Genomic DNA, 22,303 nt, shown 5'->3' with positions numbered 1-22,303 from the left:
TAGTAACCGATTGTTTTATCATATTAGAATAAAAAATTTAAAAAATCAAGTAGCGATAGGTCGAATACAGGTTATATTCGGATTTCTTTTCAAATCATTATCATGTCCATGGAAATTAGCAGTTAAATGTTTCTATTTTTCCCTATTGTAAAGTAATAAGTTGCGTCGTTCTTCAATGGTAAAATTCAAAGTTTTATTTCACTTTTTAAGGCAGACTGCAGACTTTATCAATTATTTTTAAGTGCGGTTGCGGTAATACCACGCGGTAAAAGCTTATTTCCCGCACCGCATCCGCGAGCTAAAGTGTCTCACCGCACCGCAGCTTTTGCGGCGCGGTTGCGGTAATTACCGCAACCGCGACGAACCCTAGTGAAATATAACGATCCATTCTGTTCAAAGGTTGGAAGACGTATGAATTGTTTTTATTTTGATACATATTAACTCAAATTCGTAGTTATGAATCACAAAACCTTTTTTCCTCGATTTTGGCTGAAATACTAGTAATACGCATTTGGGATCATTTTTGTTAAATGCATTTTGATTTAAAATGATCTTTAGAATCACATTCTGTAATAAAATTACAGTTTTGTATGTCTATTAGTATGACTGGCGACAGTCTGTAAATTAGTCATGATTTCTTTTTTACAAGAAGGACTAAGTGTTTTATTTTCCTAGATCGACTAAGCATTATTACAAATTTATTCTTCTGATGTAAAATTTTTTCTAGATAAGGTTTATACAATTTCGACCAGCAAAAATGTGGCTTTGTAGTTTGCACTCTTTCCACTATATACCCGCTATCTCACATCGTAGCAGCCATTGCATTTTAGCCCGACATTTTTGCGATCATTTTTGGCGTGACCGTTCCAAGTTGTTGCTGCAGTTCGAAGGCACGAAATCATCATGGTCGAAAGTTCCGTAACCATCTCCAGCGAAAGTGCAGACAGCCATCACAATCCGGAAAGGGCTGAGTCTCCGATTGCAAACCCCGTCTCTTCGGAAGGGTACAATTTGATCGTTGTAGTCAAATCTCTCAGTCTGAACGATTTTCGCGAAGATGTTCAGCGCATGCTCCGTATCGTCATGGTGCTGGGAGAATCCGAGGTCAATATCGAAGGAACCGAGAATGAAATCAACCAACAACGTCGTGGAAATGCAGTGAGGTGAGTGTTGTTGATTGACTTTGCATAATTTGTAATTATTTGAACAAGTATCTTTCCGAAGAATTCCATGTGCCAACGCCGAAGAGCTTAAGCAGTATCTAACGCAGCACAATCTGGACGTTGTCATCAGTCATGAGGGCATGGAGCTAGGAAGAACCATTGTCCAGCTGGCGGAAGTCAACCTGACTGCATTTGAACCACCAGAGTTTGAACCTACGGTTGTTTCTAAAATATTCACTTTGCAACACGGTACATCCGAAGTTGGTACAATTCACCTAATCTTGAAAACCGATCTGGAACGATCATCCGTGGAACTGAACTCGTCCAAAATCGAGAACGACACGGTCCTTTTCATTGTCAACGACTCCTCGAAGCGAAGAAGCAGTGAACACCAGGAAGAAACCATGCGACAAATGTTGACCTGCATGAAATGCAACGCCCTGAGAAGCCCAAGCGATATCAGCTGCCGATACGAACTGATAGACGGGATTCTTGCTAACTGCGAGACACCCAAACGTGATGTTGATCTGGAAATGATAAAACGCAAAATTGAACAGATCGAACGAGAGGCAAAGTTGTATCCCGCTGGAAAGCAGCAGGAACCGTCGAAGGATCCGGAAGGGGACCGTTATTGTAACACCTGCGGCGGGTACACGGTAACCGGTGTGACCTGCAATCCGTTGCTCAGTCAGTTGGAGCCGGTTCAGGTATATCCGATAGGGAGTGGCAAACGGTAACCGACAATGGAGTGATTGCGTATGTGGGATTAATTGTTCATTTTTTTATGTCCACAGCTTTGAGGAGTTTACACCTTCTAAGATGCCGATCGCTGCAACACATATTTCGGAACTGGATTTTACTGGGGCAAGGTAATTGCTAGGATTCATTTTATTTTGAAATCGATGTTATTTTTCGGATTCTTGTATAATATTTCTAAAATAAGATGACTTACTCCGACGGGGGTGCTAGAACATTTATTTAATTTTTTGGGTATTTTTTCAATTTGTAGCCCAAAACAGATATTTCCCTTTTAGGAGGTTTAATCGGTGAACACACACCGTCAGTGGAACGTACTTGTAACGTAAATGAAAACCTTCTAAGACTCCATTTAGTCAGTTTCGCGTTGGTAATTAGGTATCTTGAAATTCGCAAAACAAACCTTCAATTTATTTTTCTTCGAAATATATTTTTGCTCGGGGTTCCTATGTAACTTATTATTCATTCAAAATTGTATCACTTCTATGGATACTTTCGTTGAAAATTATGAGTTTAAACACGATCGAGAGACTCTCCCTTTAGAATTATATTTTCCGCAAAATCATTTCATGTTTGGTTTTGTAGTCAGCGAAAAAATGTTTGCAAGTAGTAGGGTGTTATCTTTTTTTTAGGGATTTCGAATTTGTTCAAAGTAGCAACTCTATTATAGGAAACATGGGGAAGTTGAAATTTTAAAGTGTACTTTATCAAATATTTACATTTGATTAATCAACGAAGGATCTAAATACATCAAATAATGGTAAAATGGTCGGAAAAATCTGAAAAGGAAATAAATATAATATCCTATTGAATAAGAAAAGGGTCGGTAAAGAATCCCGAGCAAAAAACTCCAATAACATAAAATATATACAAATAAGTATTGTTTCTAAATAGTTATTATAACAGGTTTATAACCCTATGTTGGCCCAAAAACTCATACGTTGAAACCTTTTCACAACTCGATGAATGCGAAAAATTGCAACTTTTTTTTATAGTCATAGATATTTATTTTTCTAAAATAAGATAAGTTCTGGACCCTTAGAAAGAACAATTCAAAACTTGTCTCGTTTAAAAGAGAAGCAAGTCTCTGGATAGTGAGTACATCAATGATATTGATTTGTTTGTGGTAATATTGTTCTACCAGTGACACAAAATGTACCGAGCAAAAATATCATTCAAATTTAAAATGTGAATTAACGCGAATTGGCTAAATATCGGTCATTGGTGTTGTTAGCGCGGCGAACTCTAACTCCTAACCGAGGGAACGTGATTTGATAAATCTGGTTCTTACTTGCAATTAAAGGGAACGATTTATTGTAACGACACCCTATTTCTTACAGCGATGTAGGTATAATAAGATGTGATCATTTCGATCTTTTATTTCAAGTAACTGTATACTGGTTTGCATATAGTTATATATGTGAATTCAGAGCAAAGGGAATCAGCAAAAGGCCTATCCGAACTGTACTTCGATCACTAGCCGAAGGCTAGTGATAAGGACAGTAACTTACTGATAGCGTTCGTATAGGTGAAAATGAGAAGGATAATTAATTAATAAGATTTCATGTTGCTTAAGCCTAGGGTTGCTCCAACATATGCCGGCCCCTGTTGAAAGGTCGAACCTTTCAACCTATCTGATGCTACCGATGATGCAGACGAGTATGATGCTCCTGTGATGATTGGCATATGACGGTTAGACGAATCGCCAATAGTTCAAATGTTGTCGTCGTCGTTCTCGTTGCTTGCAGTGACGTCAACGGAATTCTGCAGGGTACTTTTCAGCAGCTACGTTCGTTATTTTCGGATAGTTGAATATGTCGTAGGGTCATCCTTCAGGACTTCGGTCGTCGCATCCACAGCATTCGTGGGTCATCTTGAAGCCATCGGGTAGGGCGTACTCGTGGTTGGGGGTTGGAGTAGCCATCGCAATGCACAGCACATGCCGGAGGACGAAAATTCTTTGAATTTTTTGCGAGATCATTACATAACAATACTTACAGGGTTCGGAGGGCCTCAGGCCCCCGATCGTTGCGCAGATCGTAGTACTGCGATGGGATCTCCAACAGAAGATCTGGGTAGTGGCTGCCCGTCTCAATCGTTTCGGTTATGGGTTGGTGAGCAGGAACGATGTCATCGCAAAACGAGCAACATCCTTGAGTTATCTTGAAGTCGTCGGGGTTGGGCTCACTCGTGGTTGAGGGTCGGAGTAGCCATCACATTGCACAGCACATGGCGGAGGACGAAAATTCTTTGAGTTTTTTGCGAGAACATTATACAACAATACTTACAGGGATCGGAGGCCCTCAGGCCCCCGATCGTTGCGCAAATCGTAATTTTGCGATGAGACCTCCTACTGCAGATCTGGGATGCGGCTGTCCGCCTCAATCGTGTCGGTTGTGGGTTCGCGAACAGGAAGAATACAGATCTTATTAATAGCGCGCCGGTACTCTCCATCCGCCGTTCGAACATCTACTACCCGGATGTTGTTGTCCTTGCCGTGGAAGATGTTGGTAGCTCTACCATATCGCCATTTAAGCGGTGGGAGGTTTTCCTCTTTCAAAAGCACTATAGTGCCAACAACGATATTGTCTCGCATTCGCGTCCATTTCGTACGTGGCTGTAGTCCGGACAAATAGTCGATCGTCCACCATTTCCAGACACGCCGTAGAAGTTCTTGATTCTCTTGTCAACGATCCAGCCGATTTCGAGGGATTTCAGAGAGATCGGGTTCGGGAAAGCACGTAAAGGAACGATGTACAAGGAAGTGGCCCGGTGTTAAGACTTCCAAATCGTTGGGATCGGCTGACAGCGGTGTAAGGGGTCTTGAATTCAGACAGGCTGCTATGCGGGCAAGCAGTGTTACGAATTCGTACTGAGATAGCACGGAGTTTCCCATCGTTCGACGGAGATGGTGTTTCAACGATTTCACCGCCGCTTCCCATGATTCCCATCTGGGATGAACTTAAAGGTGATGCAATCTTCTGCACAGTGCTTAATCACTGCGCCCTGGTGTTGCTATGAGTAAAATTGTCCCGATAGGTCAGCCAACTCCCTTGTCGTTCCTTTGAAGTTCTTGGCGTTATTACATTCTATGAGATTTGGTTTCCCTCTACGAGCAATAAACCGATGCAGCGCCGCTATAAATGCTGCAGTGGAGAGATCGTAGACGAGCTCTATATGGGTTGCCTTAGTGACAAGGCACACGAAAATTGCCACAAATGACTTGATGAGTGATCCCTTGTTGATTTTACGATATTGGAACGGGCCACAAAGATCTACCCCAGTGCTGAGAAAGGGGAGTGTTGGAGTAACTCTCTCTGGCGGCAAGTCTCCCATAAGTTGCTCAAGATTGTGGGGTCGGCAGCGAAAGCAGTTTATGCAGGAATACACCACCTGACGAGCCAAATCGCGGATTCGAAGTGGCCAAAACTTTTCCCGGACGCATGCTACGAGAAGCTGAGGTCCGGCGTGGAGATGGCTTTGGTGATAGTGTATCATGATAGCCTTAGTTAACGGATGTCGTGCTGGCAGGATCATTGGATGTTTCCTATTCTCGGAAATAGCTGCATGTCTTAGCCAACCACGAACACGCAGAACTCCAGCAACCAGTATTGGGGCATGGGTTTTTAAATCGGAGTTTGGTCCCACCTGGCCGTTGGTTTTCACTGCGATAATATCTTTAGAAAAGGCTTCAAACTGTGCTAATTGAACCAATGTTTTAACGGCTACGTCTAGTTCAACTGTACGTAGGAACCCATTTTTTCGATTATTGCGATTTTTAGGTTTGGCGTTATGATGGAAACGACGAACAAGCGCCACGAGGCGAATAAGAGCAGAAAACGACGATCGCAGTGAAAATATTTCATTTGGTGGCGGCACCTGAACAGCGAGCGATACTGGTCTTTCTTCTAGTATATCTTTTGGCAAGTTAACAGCTGTGCAGTGCTAGTTTGGACTTTGTGATAGAGGTGGCTCAAAAGAAGCGCAGCCGAAAGCTCCAACCAGAATGCAGACACGCTTTTGCTTTTTCGAATCTCCCAGAGGCGCGACCTTTGATTTGGCGGCCATTAGGCGCCCGGAGATAGTCCCGTTTCTGGAAACTGTTCGTATATAAAGGCAGGCACCATATGGATGCGTCACACAATCCATAGAATTCGATGAGTACTGGAACACTGGCGACGGCTGCCCATCGAGGTATAACTAGCGAATCAAAGTCTTCTAAGCTGCTACGAAAATTGCGCCAGTGCTGCTGCTGGGTGTCATCTAACGGTTCGTCCCAATTTTTCGAAGTTTTCCAAAGTGATTGGATGAAGATTTTGGCTAAGACTACGACCGGACCAATCAGTCCGAGTGGATCGTAGAGCCGGGCGGTGTCCGATAGAATGATTCGTTTAGTTATTGGACCCTCCTCGGTCCATTCAGGAACGGAATAACGGAACATGTCATCGGATGGATGCCACTGCAAGCCCAAGGTCTTGATCGACGTTGACGGTGAATCGAGAGTAAGGGCAACACGCTCATCTCGCAAGTCCGTGGGAATTGTTGATAAAATGGTAGATGAGTTGGATGTCCATTTGCGAAGGCTGAAACCAGCAGATTTTAGCAAACATAGATGTTGTCTACAAAGTTCCACTCCTTCTTCCTCATCATCGACATCGGTCAGCATGTCATCCATATAAAAATCCTTCTCCAGGACTAGTGATGCATGGGGAAATTCCTTCGACCCATCTCTTGACAGCTGCTGTAGGCACTTCGTCGCTAGATATGGAGCAGAGGCCGTGCCTTAAGTCACTGTCACTAATTAGAATGTGCGGAGAGGTTCAGAGGATGTGCTGTGCCATAGAATTCGTTGCAGTTGGTAGTCTGTGGGGTGTATCCGAATTTGGCGAAACATCTTCTCTATGTCGGCGATAATCACATACCGATGCATTCGAAAACGGAGAATAATTTCCAACAAATCATCCTGGATTACAGGACCCACCATCAATGTCTGATTCAAAGATATGCCGCTGTCAGATCGACATGATGCGTTGAATACCACCCGCAGTTTTGTTGTGGTGCTATCCACCTTCTCGACGCCATGGTGGAAGTGTCGTTGATTTCTCTCATATGATTCAACTAATGGTATTCATTTATGAAAGAAGCATAAGCTGCACTTAGCTATGGATTCGAAATTAGACGACGCTCTAACCCTAGGAATCTTCGAGAGGCAATCTCTTTTGAATTGCCCAGTTTACTTATAACCGACGGACGTTTTGGAAAGGGTGACTACAAACCGACCTAACTGATCCCGAAAGGCAGTATTGGCAAAGTGTTCTTCACAACCCATTTCTTCCAACGAATGAGTGCTGTTGGTCCAGCATGATTCAATCTCCCAAAAACGAGAAAGCTGCTCGTCAAGGGATAGCGTACTTGATACATGAACGAGCTTTGGAGTTGATTGTGGGTTGGATCCTATTTTCCCTGATGCAACCCAGCCAAAAACGGTGTTCTGTAGGATTGGCTTTTCGTGTCCCAGCTTTGTAAAGCCTTCCAAGAGTAGATCATAATACATCTCCATTCCAATTAGGATATCAATAGGTCCAGCCTCGTTGAAATGCGGATCAGCTAATAGGACATTGGAGGGGATGGTCCATTGTGACGAATCAAGGCATTTCACTGGTAATTCTCGAGTAATTTTCTTCAAAATATGACACCGTGCCTGAGCAGTGAAATCGGTGCAGCGAGACCCTATCTGAATGACTACTGCGTGATAGAAGACGACGATTGGGTTACTCACACCTCCTATTTCTTGACGATCGGAAATGCGACGAAGCTGAAGTTTCTGGACTAAGTTTTCCGTGACAAGACTCAACTGGGATGCAGGATCTAATAGCGCTCTAGCCCACTGAGGGTTTCCATGTGAATCGACGACTTTAATGACGGCTGTCTGTAGAGAACAACCGACTAGAGTGGTTGAGACGAGGCTAGAAGCAGTGGCTGGTGGCGATTGGAATTCTGGTGACGAGGTAGGCCGAGAGTGCGAGGGAGATTGGTTCGGTAAATTGACTTGGTTGGGTTGACTGTTCGAGCTAGGTGCGCTCGATGAGGGTGCCTTCGATTGAGCTACTGACCGCTCATTTGTTGGTTGGTGGAGCATGGTATGGTGTTTCTGGTTGCATACTCTGCATGTACTGGATGAGCAATGCCGCAGGAGGTGGGACGAAGAGAAACAGTTAATGCAGAGGTTTTTCTTTTTAACTTGATCAAAACGTTGGGTGACCGCGACGACGTCCTTGTATTTGGGAACCTCGGTAGATTTATGATGAGTCTCCCACTGCTTCAACGTGGATGAATCTAAGCGACTGCAAATCATATGTGCCAATAACACACTCCAACCGTCCGTTGGGATATCCATTTTATCGATCATACACAGGTTCCTTTCAAAATCATCCACCAACGACATAAGTGAGTCATAACATTCTCGTTTCATAGAATCGATGGCAAACAATACATCGATAAAAGTTTTAACTACAAGTTTCTTATTGTCGAATCGTTTTTCCAACAGGTTCCATGCAACAGAATAATTGGCAGCAGAGAGCTCTACTGACTCGATCACCTTTCTGGCATCTTTCGATAACGATGCCACCAGATAGGAAAATTTATCAATTTGCGACAACTGGGGATTAGATTCAATTAGAGATTTGAAAGTATCTCGAACGGTTATCCATTCGGATACTGTACCGTCGAATGTTGGAAGTTTCACTTCAGGGAGCTTAATACGAGAAAATGAACCTTCCATTGTGCCCATTTGGGAATCAAATGAGGTTGAAGGAATTGCAAATGGCGGTCTCACATCAGGTATACTAAGTTCGTTAGTAAGAAAACTGTAGACGTTTATATAATCATTTTCAAATCCCTGACGTACGAGACGATTGGCTTCTTCACTAACCTGTGGTCCTTCCTCACCAGCAGCGGGTTTGGTGGTAGTATCGCACATCACCTCTATTTGGAGACGATTATTCTGGAACTCTGTATACAAATTTTCTGCTCGTTACTTCCATCCCGCCAGTTGCGCTTTGTCGCGTTCTGCATTGTAGTTTCCAACAAACTGTTTCAAATTATTCATCGTATCAAGGTAAAACCGCTCTTGGCGGGATAAGGTTCTTAAAGCAGACATTTTATTAATTTAGCTCTCATCTACGTTCACAGTACGACTATCGATCTAGCACTCAATGCATATAACCAACCAACCAGCTCGGGATGAAAGCACACGGAGCAAAAACGATGAAATAAAATCATTCGATATTGTAGCCAATTAAACCATTGGGCCACCTCATACAATTGATAGCACTCGCATGTGGTACTTACAAATTCGCAATTCGAGACAATGATGGCGTCACCTCGATGTCTTTGTTCGATGTCTATTGTCCACTGGGGTACAATGAAAACTCAAGCCACGCCAAGCCTGTCTGTATAATGTGACGATCACCACGCGGGTACCACGTTCCCCGCTAAACGACGAATCCTCCTTTTACGACACCAACGAGACCAGATTTAATACAAACGGTCTTTCGCGCACTTTTAATAACTGCTACTCGATCAATAACGATACTTATCACACTCGGTATGGTACCGACGACACGTGGCAAGACGAGATTGTTCACTCTCCACCCGTATGGAGTCTGCCCGCGAAACACTGGTTCACTTTTTATCAGCAGTTAATGTTCACAAAACGCGGCTGATCCGGTTCGAAGGACCAGAAAATGTCAACGCGGCGAACTCTAACTCCTAACCGAGGGAACGTGATTTGATAAATCTGGTTCTTACTTGCAATTAAAGGGAACGATTTATTGTAACGACAACTCTATTTCTTACAGCGATGTAGGTATAATAAGATGTGATCATTTTAATCTTTTATTTCAACTAACTGTATACTGGTTTGCATATAGCTATATATGTGAATTCAGAGCAAAGGGAATCAGCAAAAGGCCTATCCGAACTGTACTTCGATCACTAGCCGAAGGCTAGTGGTAAGGAAAGTAAGTTACTGATAGCGTTCGTGTAGGTGAAAATGAGAAGGATAATTAATTAATAAGATTTCATGATGCTTAAGCCTAGGGTTGCTCCAAGGTGTCTTCGGGAGTATTTATTAACACAACAAGTCCATCTTTCTGATACTGAATGTCTAAATATTCAGCAGTCTTCAAAAATAATCATCAAAATGTTAAAAAAAAATTGTTCTAGCCCCCTGAAAGAGCACTTCAAATTTTTTCTCAGATGAAAGAGGAGTATCTAAGCTTTCGATTAGTGAGTAGGGGAGACCGGGGCTAGTTGATGGTGTTTTCAGTTTTCATCTTGCAAAATAGAACACTTGGCACTATTTAAAAAATAACTTTTGTTCGTGGATAGATGTAATATTTATACGGATACTAAAAGCTCGTTTCACGCAATATCGAAAATCATAATCATTCGAGAAATAAATTGGAAAACACCCCTAATAACACAAAGTGTTTAAAATTTAGAAAATTTACTTGGTATGCTCAAAAACACAATATCGCCCACAACTTTCACAAAACAAAATATTTTGCAACCAAAATACATTGTATAATGATGGGTTTCACATAACTTGAGGTACACAACGAGAGGCAGCGCTATATGTCTAATAGAAATGGAGAAAAGGGGATTCCGCCAACTTGCCCCAACCGCCAACTAGCCCTGGGCTCCCCTACTTCAGCGATACTGACTTTTTTGTATAAATATTGTTCTACCAGAGACACCGTGTACGAGTTGTACACATCTATTCAGAGCGGTCGGCTACTTCGAAATTTTGATAAAAATAAAATAAACTTCTTGAAATATCCACTAATGCACCTCACATAGCAAGCCGAAACAGGACGCAAGGGCGCCTTAGCCAAATCTCAAATACAAGCGAACAATTACCGACTCATATCTCGTTTTTTGGCTACTAATATTTTAAACATTACACTACAAATAATGTACACTACCGGAATCAAAACAATCTTTAACGGGGAAAGAATTAGCAGTGCGACCAAACTGAAACGTACAATTGCAAATTTATTATAATGCTATTTCAGGTATAAATAATCTTTTTTTTTGCAAGTTATTCAACTGATTGCTTATTGCTTATTGCAGGGTTTTTTCATCTGCATCTAAAATTCGGCTTATGATAGTGCAATGTTTGATGTGAAACTAGTCATTATCAGTTGTTAGCCTTCGCATGGTTATTTCCTGCGAGCGCAATTCTGGAACTTCTTTTTCTAACAGCTGATGAGGTTCATTCATGGAGACTTGATTATCTAATTGTCCTATTTTTTTTATTTTTCGATTTTTTAATTCCCTAATATTTTAAATTCCTCAATTTTTCATTCTTTCATTTTTACTTGAAATTAAAGAATCCCTAAATTTAAAATTTTTAAACTTCTTGTATAATGGAAATGTACAATTTCAGATTTTTAAATTTCTAGATCATTGAATTTTTAGCACTACATTTACACAACGTCTAAATGAATACCAATCATGTAATAAGGATCAAGCTACCTTCTTACCTAGACCAGAGCAGAAGCTGAAATGCACTCCTCTACAGTTATCAGTAAATCAATTCTATCTAACTCTTTGTAATCTATCCATTGCACAAACAGTACATTTTCGTTGCCTTGGTTGTGAAATGATTTCGCAACCACAGGAAATTAAATAGCCCCCAATTCCATAGTGTCATGCGACCCGTGCTATGGGTAAAATTGTGGAGGTTGTTTAAAATATTCTCAATGGCGTACGGAGCCAGGGAAGAGCTGGGCGAACTCCCCAGTATGCTGTATTACGCAGCGAAGCGTTCACTCTACGCGCCGAAGTTTTTTCGACGATGATCCGCTTATTTTTGCCGAATTTTTGAGACTCGGCTGATAGTAGTTCGGTAAAGTTTTGCTGGGTTTCGATTATCAAGTTTCGATATGTACAGACGAACCAGCCCAAAGGCCGTGTGGTATCCGGTCAAGTATTGAGCCACTAGGTTCCTGCTCCCATGTCGTAGGAGGCGACTGAAAATAGGAGTCCCTAAGTCAAGGTGTAGTTCCGTGCCAAGGACTTAATGCCTGGAGGGTTTAAATGTACCAGTCGCGCACGGAGCATTTTGGGTTTTTCTCTTACTGTGTTATGTGTATCTCTTACACAGTGGACCATTATTTTCTTCACAAATCGTGGTAATCAAATGATCGTGTCCCATTTAAACTTAAAATGACTCGCTATATTCGTTTATATCACAACTAGCTTGGTATCCTCTAGTTGTTGTGCAATTTATGTTGAAAATGAAATGTGCAGTTCTCTAATCAACCATGGTTAGAAAAGCACAAATCAATCTCCAGCATAAACGTACAGCAACTATGAATTTATCTCGACTCATGCAGGAAGGTAAAATTTCCATAGCATTGGTTCAAGAACCGTATTTCCATAAAGGAAGCTTCTATTTTGGAAAGTTACTTAAAACTGCCTTCATTGCTTACAACAAGGCAGGCATGACTAACCCACGTGAAATACCTCGTGCTTGCATTCTTGCAAATAAGGCTATTGACGCGTGTCTCACATCGGAGCTCACAACTCGCGATATCTGTGTTGTCACAGTTGCACTGACTGTCGGTAACGTAGACAAAAAATACATATATTGTTCAGCATATCGACCGCATAACGAGTCATCTCCTTCTGATGATTTCAAAAGCGTTATATCATATTGTAGCAGAAATGAGCTTCCGCTCATTATCGGCAGTGATGCGAATGCTCTTCACAATATTTGGGGCAGTTCAGACATCAATCTGAGAGGCTCTGAACTGATGGATAAGTAGTACAAATCTCCCTATTCTGAATGTGGGAAACCGACCAACTTTGGCGAGGTTTGAAAGGAAGGAGGTGTTAGACATAACGCTTTCCTCTGATAGAATTTCGAAGCAGCTGGGAAATTGGCAGGTTCCAAATGAAACTGAACCGACTCTATCCGATCATAAATATATATTTTTCCATCATTTTGATGTTACCTTCAATGCTGTAACATATCGTAATCTTAAATCTTCAAACTGGGACCTCTTTTTAGAAAACTTGGCGACTAAATTTCATGGATATTTTCCAACAATTAGTCAACTAGACGACTTAGATGACGTCGTGAATACGACAAACTCATTCATAGTAGCATCATACGAAGAAGTTTGTCCACTTCGTACTGTTAAAACGATTAGGGGAACCCCGTGGTGGTGGGCTAAGCTTGAAAGAATGAAGAAGGATATGAGAAGAGCTTGGAACCGGCGTCAGCGTGATGATTCCAGGGCTTTCAGATCAACTCGTAACGCAAATAAGAAAAGTCTTAGGTCTGCAGAGCGGGCTGGCTGACATAACTTATGCACTAATGTCTCTAGTCTGAACAAGGCTAGCAGGTTAAATAAAATTCTCACAAAATCGAAAAAATTTCAGATGAACTCCTTAAAAACCAGCGATGGTATTTATGTGACGGATGAAAAAGATGTTCTTAATTGTCTCTTCGACGCACACTTTCTAGGTTATATCGTTCCAGAGCTGAACAATGTTCACAGATCTCATTCCGGTGATTTAGACTAGTGGGCGTTAGCACGCACATTGGTTTCCACTGAATCGGTCAAGTGGGCAGTTGACAGCTTTGCTCCATCTCCCGGAAAAGATGAAATACTTCCCGTGCATCCCGTGAGTTTGAGCTACTGTGTGACGATCAAGTCAAACAGTCAAGTCGTTGGATTCCAAACTGAATTGGTCTGCTCACATTGAGTTCAGAGTCAAGAAAGCGTGCATGGCCTTCTGTCAGTGCAGACAAACTTTTGGAAAGACCTGGGTTCTCAAACATCTATTGGATTTACACGACAATTGTACGTCCAGTACTGTCATACGGATGCCTTGTGTTATGGCAGAGGGGAGAGGTGATGACAGTCCAGTCAAGGCTAAACCATCTGCAAATAATGGCGCTCATTGCGTTGACTGGTGCTTTCACCACAACTACGACCGCTTCTGTTCTGTGACTGAGGCACTGCTAAACCATTACACATACACCTCAAACAAGAAGCACTATCATGTGCAAACAGACTGCAGGTTACTGGACTTTGGAACAGTAACCATGTTGATCTTGCTACTAGTCATACGCGATTGTGGTCACAAATGGTTACATGGGGTGAAGATATTCTTGGTCCCAGCGATATTACACTCACATGTAGTTTTCCTTTCAGGACATTCCATGTGAAGATTCCCTCTCGAGAAAAGTGGTTGTCTGGCTATATGGAAAGACAACAACAGTGACGGTTCTCTGTTGGAGGGACGTGCTGGTGCTGGTGTCTACTGTCGTGAAATGAGATTAGAACAATCTCACTCACTGGGTAGATATTGTACTGTATTCCAAGCAGAAATCTTTGCGATTATGTGCGGGGTATAATCGGCCCTTCAACTGAGTTTGTCCGGCAGAGTTATAAACTTCTGCTCCGATAGTCCGGCTGCAATCAAGGGCCTTAGCTCAGACAAATCACTGTCCAAACTAGTGATCGCGTGCCGAACCCAAATCGAAGAACTAAGCATTGTCAACACTATCTGCCTTGTCTGGGTGCCCAGACATTCTGGTATTACTAGAAATGAATGGGCTGACGAATTGGCCAGGTCAGGTTCAGCGATTGACTTCGTTGGTCCTGAGCCCGCCCTGCCAATTTCGACAGTTTCATAAGGAAAAAAATACGGTCCAGGGCTTCGTCCGAACACCGTGATTATTGGAGAAATCTACAAACGTGTCGCCAAATAAAGGCGTTTCTAGAAGAACCGTGCCCGGTGATTTCGAGAAATCTCCTACGTTTTTCGAAACTCCACTGCGGCATGCTGATCAGGGCTTTAACAAGCCACTGCAAACTCAATTATTTCATGGCAACTATTCAGCGCGCTGAATCTTTTTCATGTGATCTTTGTGAATCCGACTACGGAACCTCATATCATCTGATATGCAACTGCCCAGGAGTAGCGCAATTGCGATTTCGACTTTTCGGCCGTCCTTACATAGACGACACCATGTTTGGACGACTGAAACTCAGAGACATACTAAAGTTTCTTATCCAGTGTGGTAAAGAGCTTTATGCTTACTCGCAGGCGAGTTGAACTACTTATGAGATTAACTTACCTGCTGTTTGTTTTTGTTTTTGTGCTGTTATTTTACCCACCCTTCCAATTCTACTTCCCCACACCTCCTTCTCCTTTCCATCCACTCAGGAAATGATGAAAACACACGGCAAGGCACAAATCCCCGACTACATCCGGGGAACGTGCCATTTCAGGCAATATATTCTGTTTCCAGATTCCTGACACCAATGGATTTTAACGTCAAATGGGATGAAACCGTTCAACCACGCTCAAGCAGCCATATAATGAATTGAATGAATGTCTACAATATCTTACCCTATCTTCTAGGCTTGACATCTGTGCTGTAGTGAGCACATTGAGCAAGTTCCAATTTAATGTAACAGATACCCATTAGAACGGATTAAAACGCATTCTCCGTTATCTACAAAGAACGCTTGACACAAAGCTAGTATATCGATCACACAAGGACACCATCTACTTATAAGGATTCGCAGATGCCGAATTTGCCAACGATATGCAAAGCATATCGATTTCTGGATGTGAGTTTCATTTTCACGGAAATCTAGTTATTTATATTTTTCTAAATCATCGGTTTTCGAGTGAGAATGTGGTTGAAACAACCTGATCCCAGTGTTGCCACAATTATATCCGAACCGGGAGTTCAAAAATCTTTTCTATCTGTATTTTTATATAGAAAAATCTTTACCGGAATTTGTACCAAAACAATAACAAGCTCGTTTAAAAAAACTTTCGATGTACATATTTTTCATTCCGGTCGAAACTAACACTAACACTAAGCTTCGATATGCGAGAAACCTACTTGCAGCAAATCAAAGGGATGAGGCTTGAATGAAGGCCGAGCAGATCTGTGTGGATTGTCTGCTTTTAGTCTGCCAAACTCGATTTGATTTGCTGCAAAAGGATTCCTCACATCTCGCATTCCAGTGTCAGCGGTAGCTCCAGCTCAGATTTTTGCTGTAACTTTGTCAACTGCCCAACTATATAGGGGAGACTGAGGAGACTTGATCCCCTTTTTTTATTTTTCAATCCAACTCCTTGAGATGATTAAAAAAAGTTTTTTTTGTCGTTTTAAATTGTTTCTAGGGATGACTGCTAATTATAAAAAAATGCATGGAAATATTACACTGGACCTGAGCTATGAGCATTTCTGGAAAACAACAAAAAAATGGAAAATTCTCAGATTAGTGGAAACTCGATCCCTAATTTGGGGACACTTGATTCCTCTTTGAAAGCGTGTTTAAAAGAGTATGTAGGGTAATAAGCCGTTGTTTGCCATGTTTCTATTATCACCCTAACCATGTGAAGCCTTTGGTTAGAGCAGTGACTACCATATTTGCTCAAAGCATTGGCTAAAATGGTATTGTGACAATTGGGGTACCCGATTAGAGTTTTTGCTGCGCTTAAACAGAAGAATTTAACCATCCTCAAGACATTTTTGTTATTATATTGGCTCTTAATAACAAAGCAAAAAAGCTGAAATAATAAAATTAATAAATAATAAAATAATATGGTGCCCTCCTTACTAGGGTAAAAATAGGTAACTTACCCTATTCAATGTTATAAATGGATTGCTGTGTTGATTGTTGTGATTAGACATTGTTATTTTTGTTACTGTATATTACGCATCTCTCACCTGAATTTTTGAACGAATTCCCTAAATCTCCGCGCAATTATTTAAAAGCTGTCTTTGTTATGGTTGAGGAACGTCAAATGTGGGATGCATAGTTGCTACGTATACTGTAGTAAACAATTGCAGGTAAGTTTCTGTATGATGAAGCGTTCATTTTTAACAAATTATTTTTGTTATTGTCTGGCAACAATGACTTCAATTCTTCTGGTTTGAATTTGGTTTGGTTATGCGGTGTGTATGAAGCATGGCGAAGGGGATCAAATTTCCACGAATTTGAAGGGATCAAGTAAACCCATAGCATCTATTTCAGCAAATTTTAATAAAAATATAGTTGAACAACAAAAATCAGCTCAATTATAAAGTATTCATATAATTGACATTCTCCAGTAATTTTGTATACAAAAGTATAGTATGTAGTGGGTGATTTTATCAATTGTATAAAAGTTTGAAAATTTAGAAAATAAATCTACGTCAGTTATTCTGAGACTTTTTTTTTAAATCGGTAAAACCGGTTACACATGCCCAATTTTTTTAGCATTAAAGAAATTTATTTTCAGATAAAACTACGCAACTTTCTAGAATATTCGATTATTGTATTCTGATCCGCCTTTGAGTTACGATGATGAGATCAAGTCTCCCCGGGGATCAAGTCTCCTCAGTCTCCCCTATTTGCTGGCTATTTACTAAGTTTTCAATATTTAATTATTTTACGCTGCTCTCTGTACCTTTCTAGATAAATCTGTCATCACTGCCTGATCCTTCTTTCGTAACTCTGTTACCTTGATTTTCCTACTCTTCGACCACGCTGTCTACTTATAACCATCAGTCTCTCACGTGTCAATATTGTAAACAATCTGCGTACTATTGAAATCCCGATGCGAAGCTATACCTCATACAGAATCCTATCTGAGTTTACCATAGCCGCTGATTCGAATCCGTCTTTTGATAAATTTAGTTTTCTCTAATAAAAAGTCTTGCATCAAAGATAACTTTGATATTGGCGTAAGAACTTGGCTTCCCGAGCAAATACTCATGGGTTCAAACACCACATAGCCCCTTGAAAAGACCTTAAACATGGTCCGTGCCAAAATACACAACCATCAAGACACCATAAAATGGTTTCAATAACCCATAAATACACCAACATATGGTATTTTATATGGGATCTTCCGGACCATGGTGATGGTGTTTTCATGGGTTGAACCCATTTCAAACACCCATGTCAAACCCCATGAGCATTTGGGTATTATGGGCTTGGTCGGGTTAGCAGGCTACTGAATGGCGATGACTTGCACTTTGGCAAAAAAAAATGCGAGAAAATTCTCGAACGAGGCCAACAAGCGTTCCTCATTGAAACAACTTTTTTAGCGCTGACTTATACCAGTTTATCTTCCTTCCAGAAATAATCCAACAGGAGCGTATAACTACAATTTCAACACCATACAGCAGCAGGAAAACAAAATGTGCCCAACATCTGTAGGCATTCGGTAAATATTTACTAAACGTTTCTCCTCGTTTATTCTCAACATTAAACCATACTCACCCGCTTTCAGCCACTGCCAACGATGCGGACTCAACCTGGACTGGTTGCCATTGCATGCTCACTGTCCAAAATGCGGCTTCAAATGTCAACCTGAACGTCCGGCAAGCCCGCGACCCAAGGCGGACGAACTCACTCCCAGTGTAATGAACTCATGGCTAGGAAGTTTCGAGTTCGGCGAAATTCAACGAAGACATTCCTCGATAGTGGCTACCGGCCGGTCGGTATCACTCGAGGAGAAACCTTGTCCCCTTTGCCGACTTCGCGGCGGCCGGTGTCCTGACTGTGAGAGACGTAAATCTATGGCTCAACAAGACAACATAGCCCAAAATTCCACCAATCAATCGTCTACTTCCGACTCGGAAATTCTTAACCGAAAAGCGTACGATAGACCCAAAACCAGACAATCACTCAGGGATCGATTCAGCGGGATGCCAAAAAAGATTACTAAATCAGCACGAATGGCTGATCTTAAGAAAGTGTACGGGGAGGAAACATCCCCTAAACAGGGAAAATCTAGTCGTAGATCAACGCGTAGCTCCTTAGTTTCACTGAACGTTGAGGAAATATTGAAGAAAGCTGATACCCACAAGAGAAAGGTTGTTTCCGATGGTGTTCAGAGTGTAGAACTGCGTAAAGTTGGATCGAAATCGAAGAATTCTACGAGCGATACTTTAGATAAAGGTTGTTCGGTTATCAGCGCAGCACAGATTCGTAAAAATCAACGCGTTTTACTGCGTCGCATCAGAAAGCAGAACCAAGGAAAATACTCTTATCTCTACGGAAACCGCTACCCTGGCATTGTAGTAGGCCACCGTGAATGCGTGCATCGAGGGAATCCTGTTCCTCCCCATATGGGTTGGCAATGGAACGTGAGTACACCGGGAATCGGACGCATCCGGAAAGGTTGGCGCCCAGGTGCAGTACGAAAACCCATCAAGGAATTGATGCGACACTTTTTGGTTAGTTACCCGCTGGACAATATACCGGTAAGCAGGAAGGGAACCCGGAAGCTGAATGTAGCCGAGAACGATGCAGATCCTGCTAAGCAAGAGCCAACCTTACAGATAGAAAAACGAAATGGAGAATATGTCATCGTCATGAAGCCACTGAAAGATTCGAAAACACTTAAATCGGCCCAAGACCCATATCTATCCTGTCCACCAATACGGCTCAAGCTGGCAAAAGATCCAAATGTGGGTAAATTGTATCAACTGCGAAATGCTCTTAAAGTCAAGGGATTCACATTGTGTGGTTGTGCCGACCTAGGTTCCTGTACCCATAGAAGCGATAAGGAGAAAAAACTCATTACACAGGAACTTCGTAGGCAATCGAAACGGTTGGGACTTCCACGCAACACAGAAATAAAAGAAGTGCCCGTGGAAAGTGAGTCTGACTTGGATCTCGAATTTACACCTCCATCTGCCATGCTGAACTCGGGTGTCCGAAAACCAGATGTCGTATGTACGGAAACGCAGTACTGCGAAGCGGATTACAAAGTACAGACTCCAGCGGATAAGCTTAAAAGTAAACCAGGTCGAGTAGATCCACGTGACATGAAGGTCGCCAGAAAGATGGGTAAATCAGTCGGTCGAGTAGATCCGCGTGACACGAAGGTCGCCGGAAAGATGAGTAAATCAGTCGGTCGAGTAGATCCGCGTGACACGAAGGTAGCCGGGAAAGTGAGTAAACCAGTAGGTCGAGCAGATCTGCGTGACACGAAGGCAGTCGGAAACGTGAGTACACCAGTCGGTCGAACAGATCTGCGTGACACGAAGGCAGCCGCCGGAAGGGTTAATCTTGGCCGAGGGTTAGACAAGGGCGACGCGAAGGGTGACAAGAAAGCAAATGGTGGTAAAACTCCCGTTAAAGGAACTGGTGGAGCAATTGGAAAATTCGCAGGAATACCAGTTGCAGCAGTAGGAGCCACACTCAAGTGAATATTTTTTTTATTTATATTTTGTTACATAATGTCCTTTATAGCAGAATACATACCTAATTTGTTCCATAACGCTGATATGGTAGAACTTTTTTACATTTCTTATATTTTAAATAGACCAGTCAGTTCCATCGTGTGCTCGAATCAAATGTGACAATGGAAATATTCTAATATTTGCAGACAATGCCGACCGGAACCGATTTGTGATACGAGTAGATACTGTACGTCCACGCCGGCTCCATACTGCTGCCAACCTATGTCGATGGGATACAATTGTCAAATGACCAATGCCTGTTACACATCCTCTTGCGCTCCGGCTGTCTGTGGCTACAACGCTTGCTGTGCGGGATGCATGTAACAGTGTTGTTTGTTTTGTTTTTCTTATTGAAATTTTGCATGGGATGAAAATTAAAAAAAAAAAAAGAAATGAAAATAAATTTCAATGTAAATTGCCAACCCATTTGTTTTCTCGTTGGGGTAACACAGAGTGGTTGAAGGTCGGTTGTCGCCGAAAGACGACAAACTTGAATGTGAACTTCAGGATTTTTCAGATATTGATCAAATAAAACTAATTTCATAAATATATGGAATGAGCTGTATCGTTCAGTATACGAAAAAAAGAATGCAACTAAAGCCTTTCTTGTAAAGCTACAATTTATTTTTCGAATTTGTATGTTACTCGTATTGCAGAATAGGGTAGATTCTGAAAAACGAGGCATATTATGTTGTATAATACAAATGCGAAAAATAATTTGTCAGTCCAGTTTCATATGATCCAATAACTAATGGTTTAAATTTATTGGAAAATCATGGCATGTTTCAAGTTTCATGGCAGTTAAAATTGATATCTGAGCACAAAGTCCTTATATAGGAAGGTCCTAGCATGCGTCAAAACGAAAACTGCCTCTGCGCTCATATGTGTGACAGTTTCTATGGGCGAATGGTAGCGTCTACGTCATCAAAACCACGTTTTATAGGATGTCTCTGTTCACTACTACTAACAGTTTTGACGCATGCTAGGACCTTGTTTAGAGGGACTTTGATCTGAGCAATAATGTTTAGAGGGACTTTGATCTGAGCAATAATTTCGAGAGTTTTGAGACGAAATATAAAACCTGCATGAATAGCGCAATTTGAAGGTATACATGCAGAATTTCGCTTGAATTGTCAGTTTTTCCACGGTATATTTGTAGAGCAGGTTCAATAAAAATTTTAAAAACCCTTACCATTTGAAAATAAGGTTTTTTGCATTTTTCATATAGAAAGGTTATGTAATCGCTAGGAATTGTTTAGCCACGGCGCGGAGAGCCGAGACTCAATTCTATGAGATCGGAAAGTGTCTGTATATATATATATATATATATATATATATATATATATATATATATATATATATATATATATATATATATATATGTATATATATATATATGTATATATATATATATATATATATATATATATATATATATATATATATATATATATATATATATATATATATATATATATATATATATATATATATATATATATATATATATATATATATATATATATATATACATATATATATATATATATATATATATATATATATATATATATATATATATATATATATATATATATATATATATATATATATATATATATATATATATATATATATGTATGTGTGTGTGTGTGTGTGTTTTTGTAGTAAGGTTTAAAGAGCTTCAAAAGCCTGGTCTGTAGTGTATTGCACTGTGTGTGAATCACGACTCACTTCCGTGCCTTTCCACTAAAAACGTTTATTGATGCATAACTCTGACATAGAAATCCAAATACACAAACTAAACTTAAATACCTAAAATACTAAACGCATTAACTCATTAATCCTATGAACCTAAAGTCAATGAAAATAAACCTTCACTAACCTCGAACTAAAATAATGAACCACCCTATGAATAAACTATGTAAACCGAACAGCATGAGCGATCGCACAGTCAGTGGAAGTGAGCCAAAACAGCGATCGCACAATACAACCAAATGAACGTTATACAGTAGGTACAACCGTTAGCGGTGGATAACGGAATATGCAAAAATCAGCAGACAAAAGCAATGGAAAACAATATAATATAAAACAATAT

The 22,303-nt window shown here is 40.9% G+C and overlaps 1 protein-coding gene across 1 annotated transcript; it reads left to right on the top strand.

The window, feature by feature from the left end:
• The first annotated feature begins 867 nt into the window (after positions 1 to 867).
• Positions 868 to 20,567, top strand: LOC131678868 (uncharacterized). The gene is made up of 6 exons (XM_058959284.1): positions 868 to 1,163; positions 1,225 to 1,896; positions 1,958 to 2,032; positions 18,093 to 18,179; positions 18,246 to 20,168; positions 20,352 to 20,567. The coding sequence occupies exons 1-6, from the start codon at positions 904 to 906 to the stop codon at positions 20,527 to 20,529; spliced, it is 3,195 nt and encodes a 1,064-aa protein (XP_058815267.1). The 5' UTR covers positions 868 to 903; the 3' UTR covers positions 20,530 to 20,567.
• The last annotated feature ends 1,736 nt before the right edge of the window (positions 20,568 to 22,303 follow it).

The sequence above is a fragment of the Topomyia yanbarensis genome, chromosome 2 (assembly GCF_030247195.1).
Source record: "Topomyia yanbarensis strain Yona2022 chromosome 2, ASM3024719v1, whole genome shotgun sequence".
NCBI classification, from domain to species: Eukaryota; Metazoa; Arthropoda; class Insecta; order Diptera; family Culicidae; genus Topomyia; species Topomyia yanbarensis.
The sequence above is the reverse complement of the archived record's forward strand: the minus strand, read 5'-3'. Positions and strand labels throughout refer to the sequence as shown.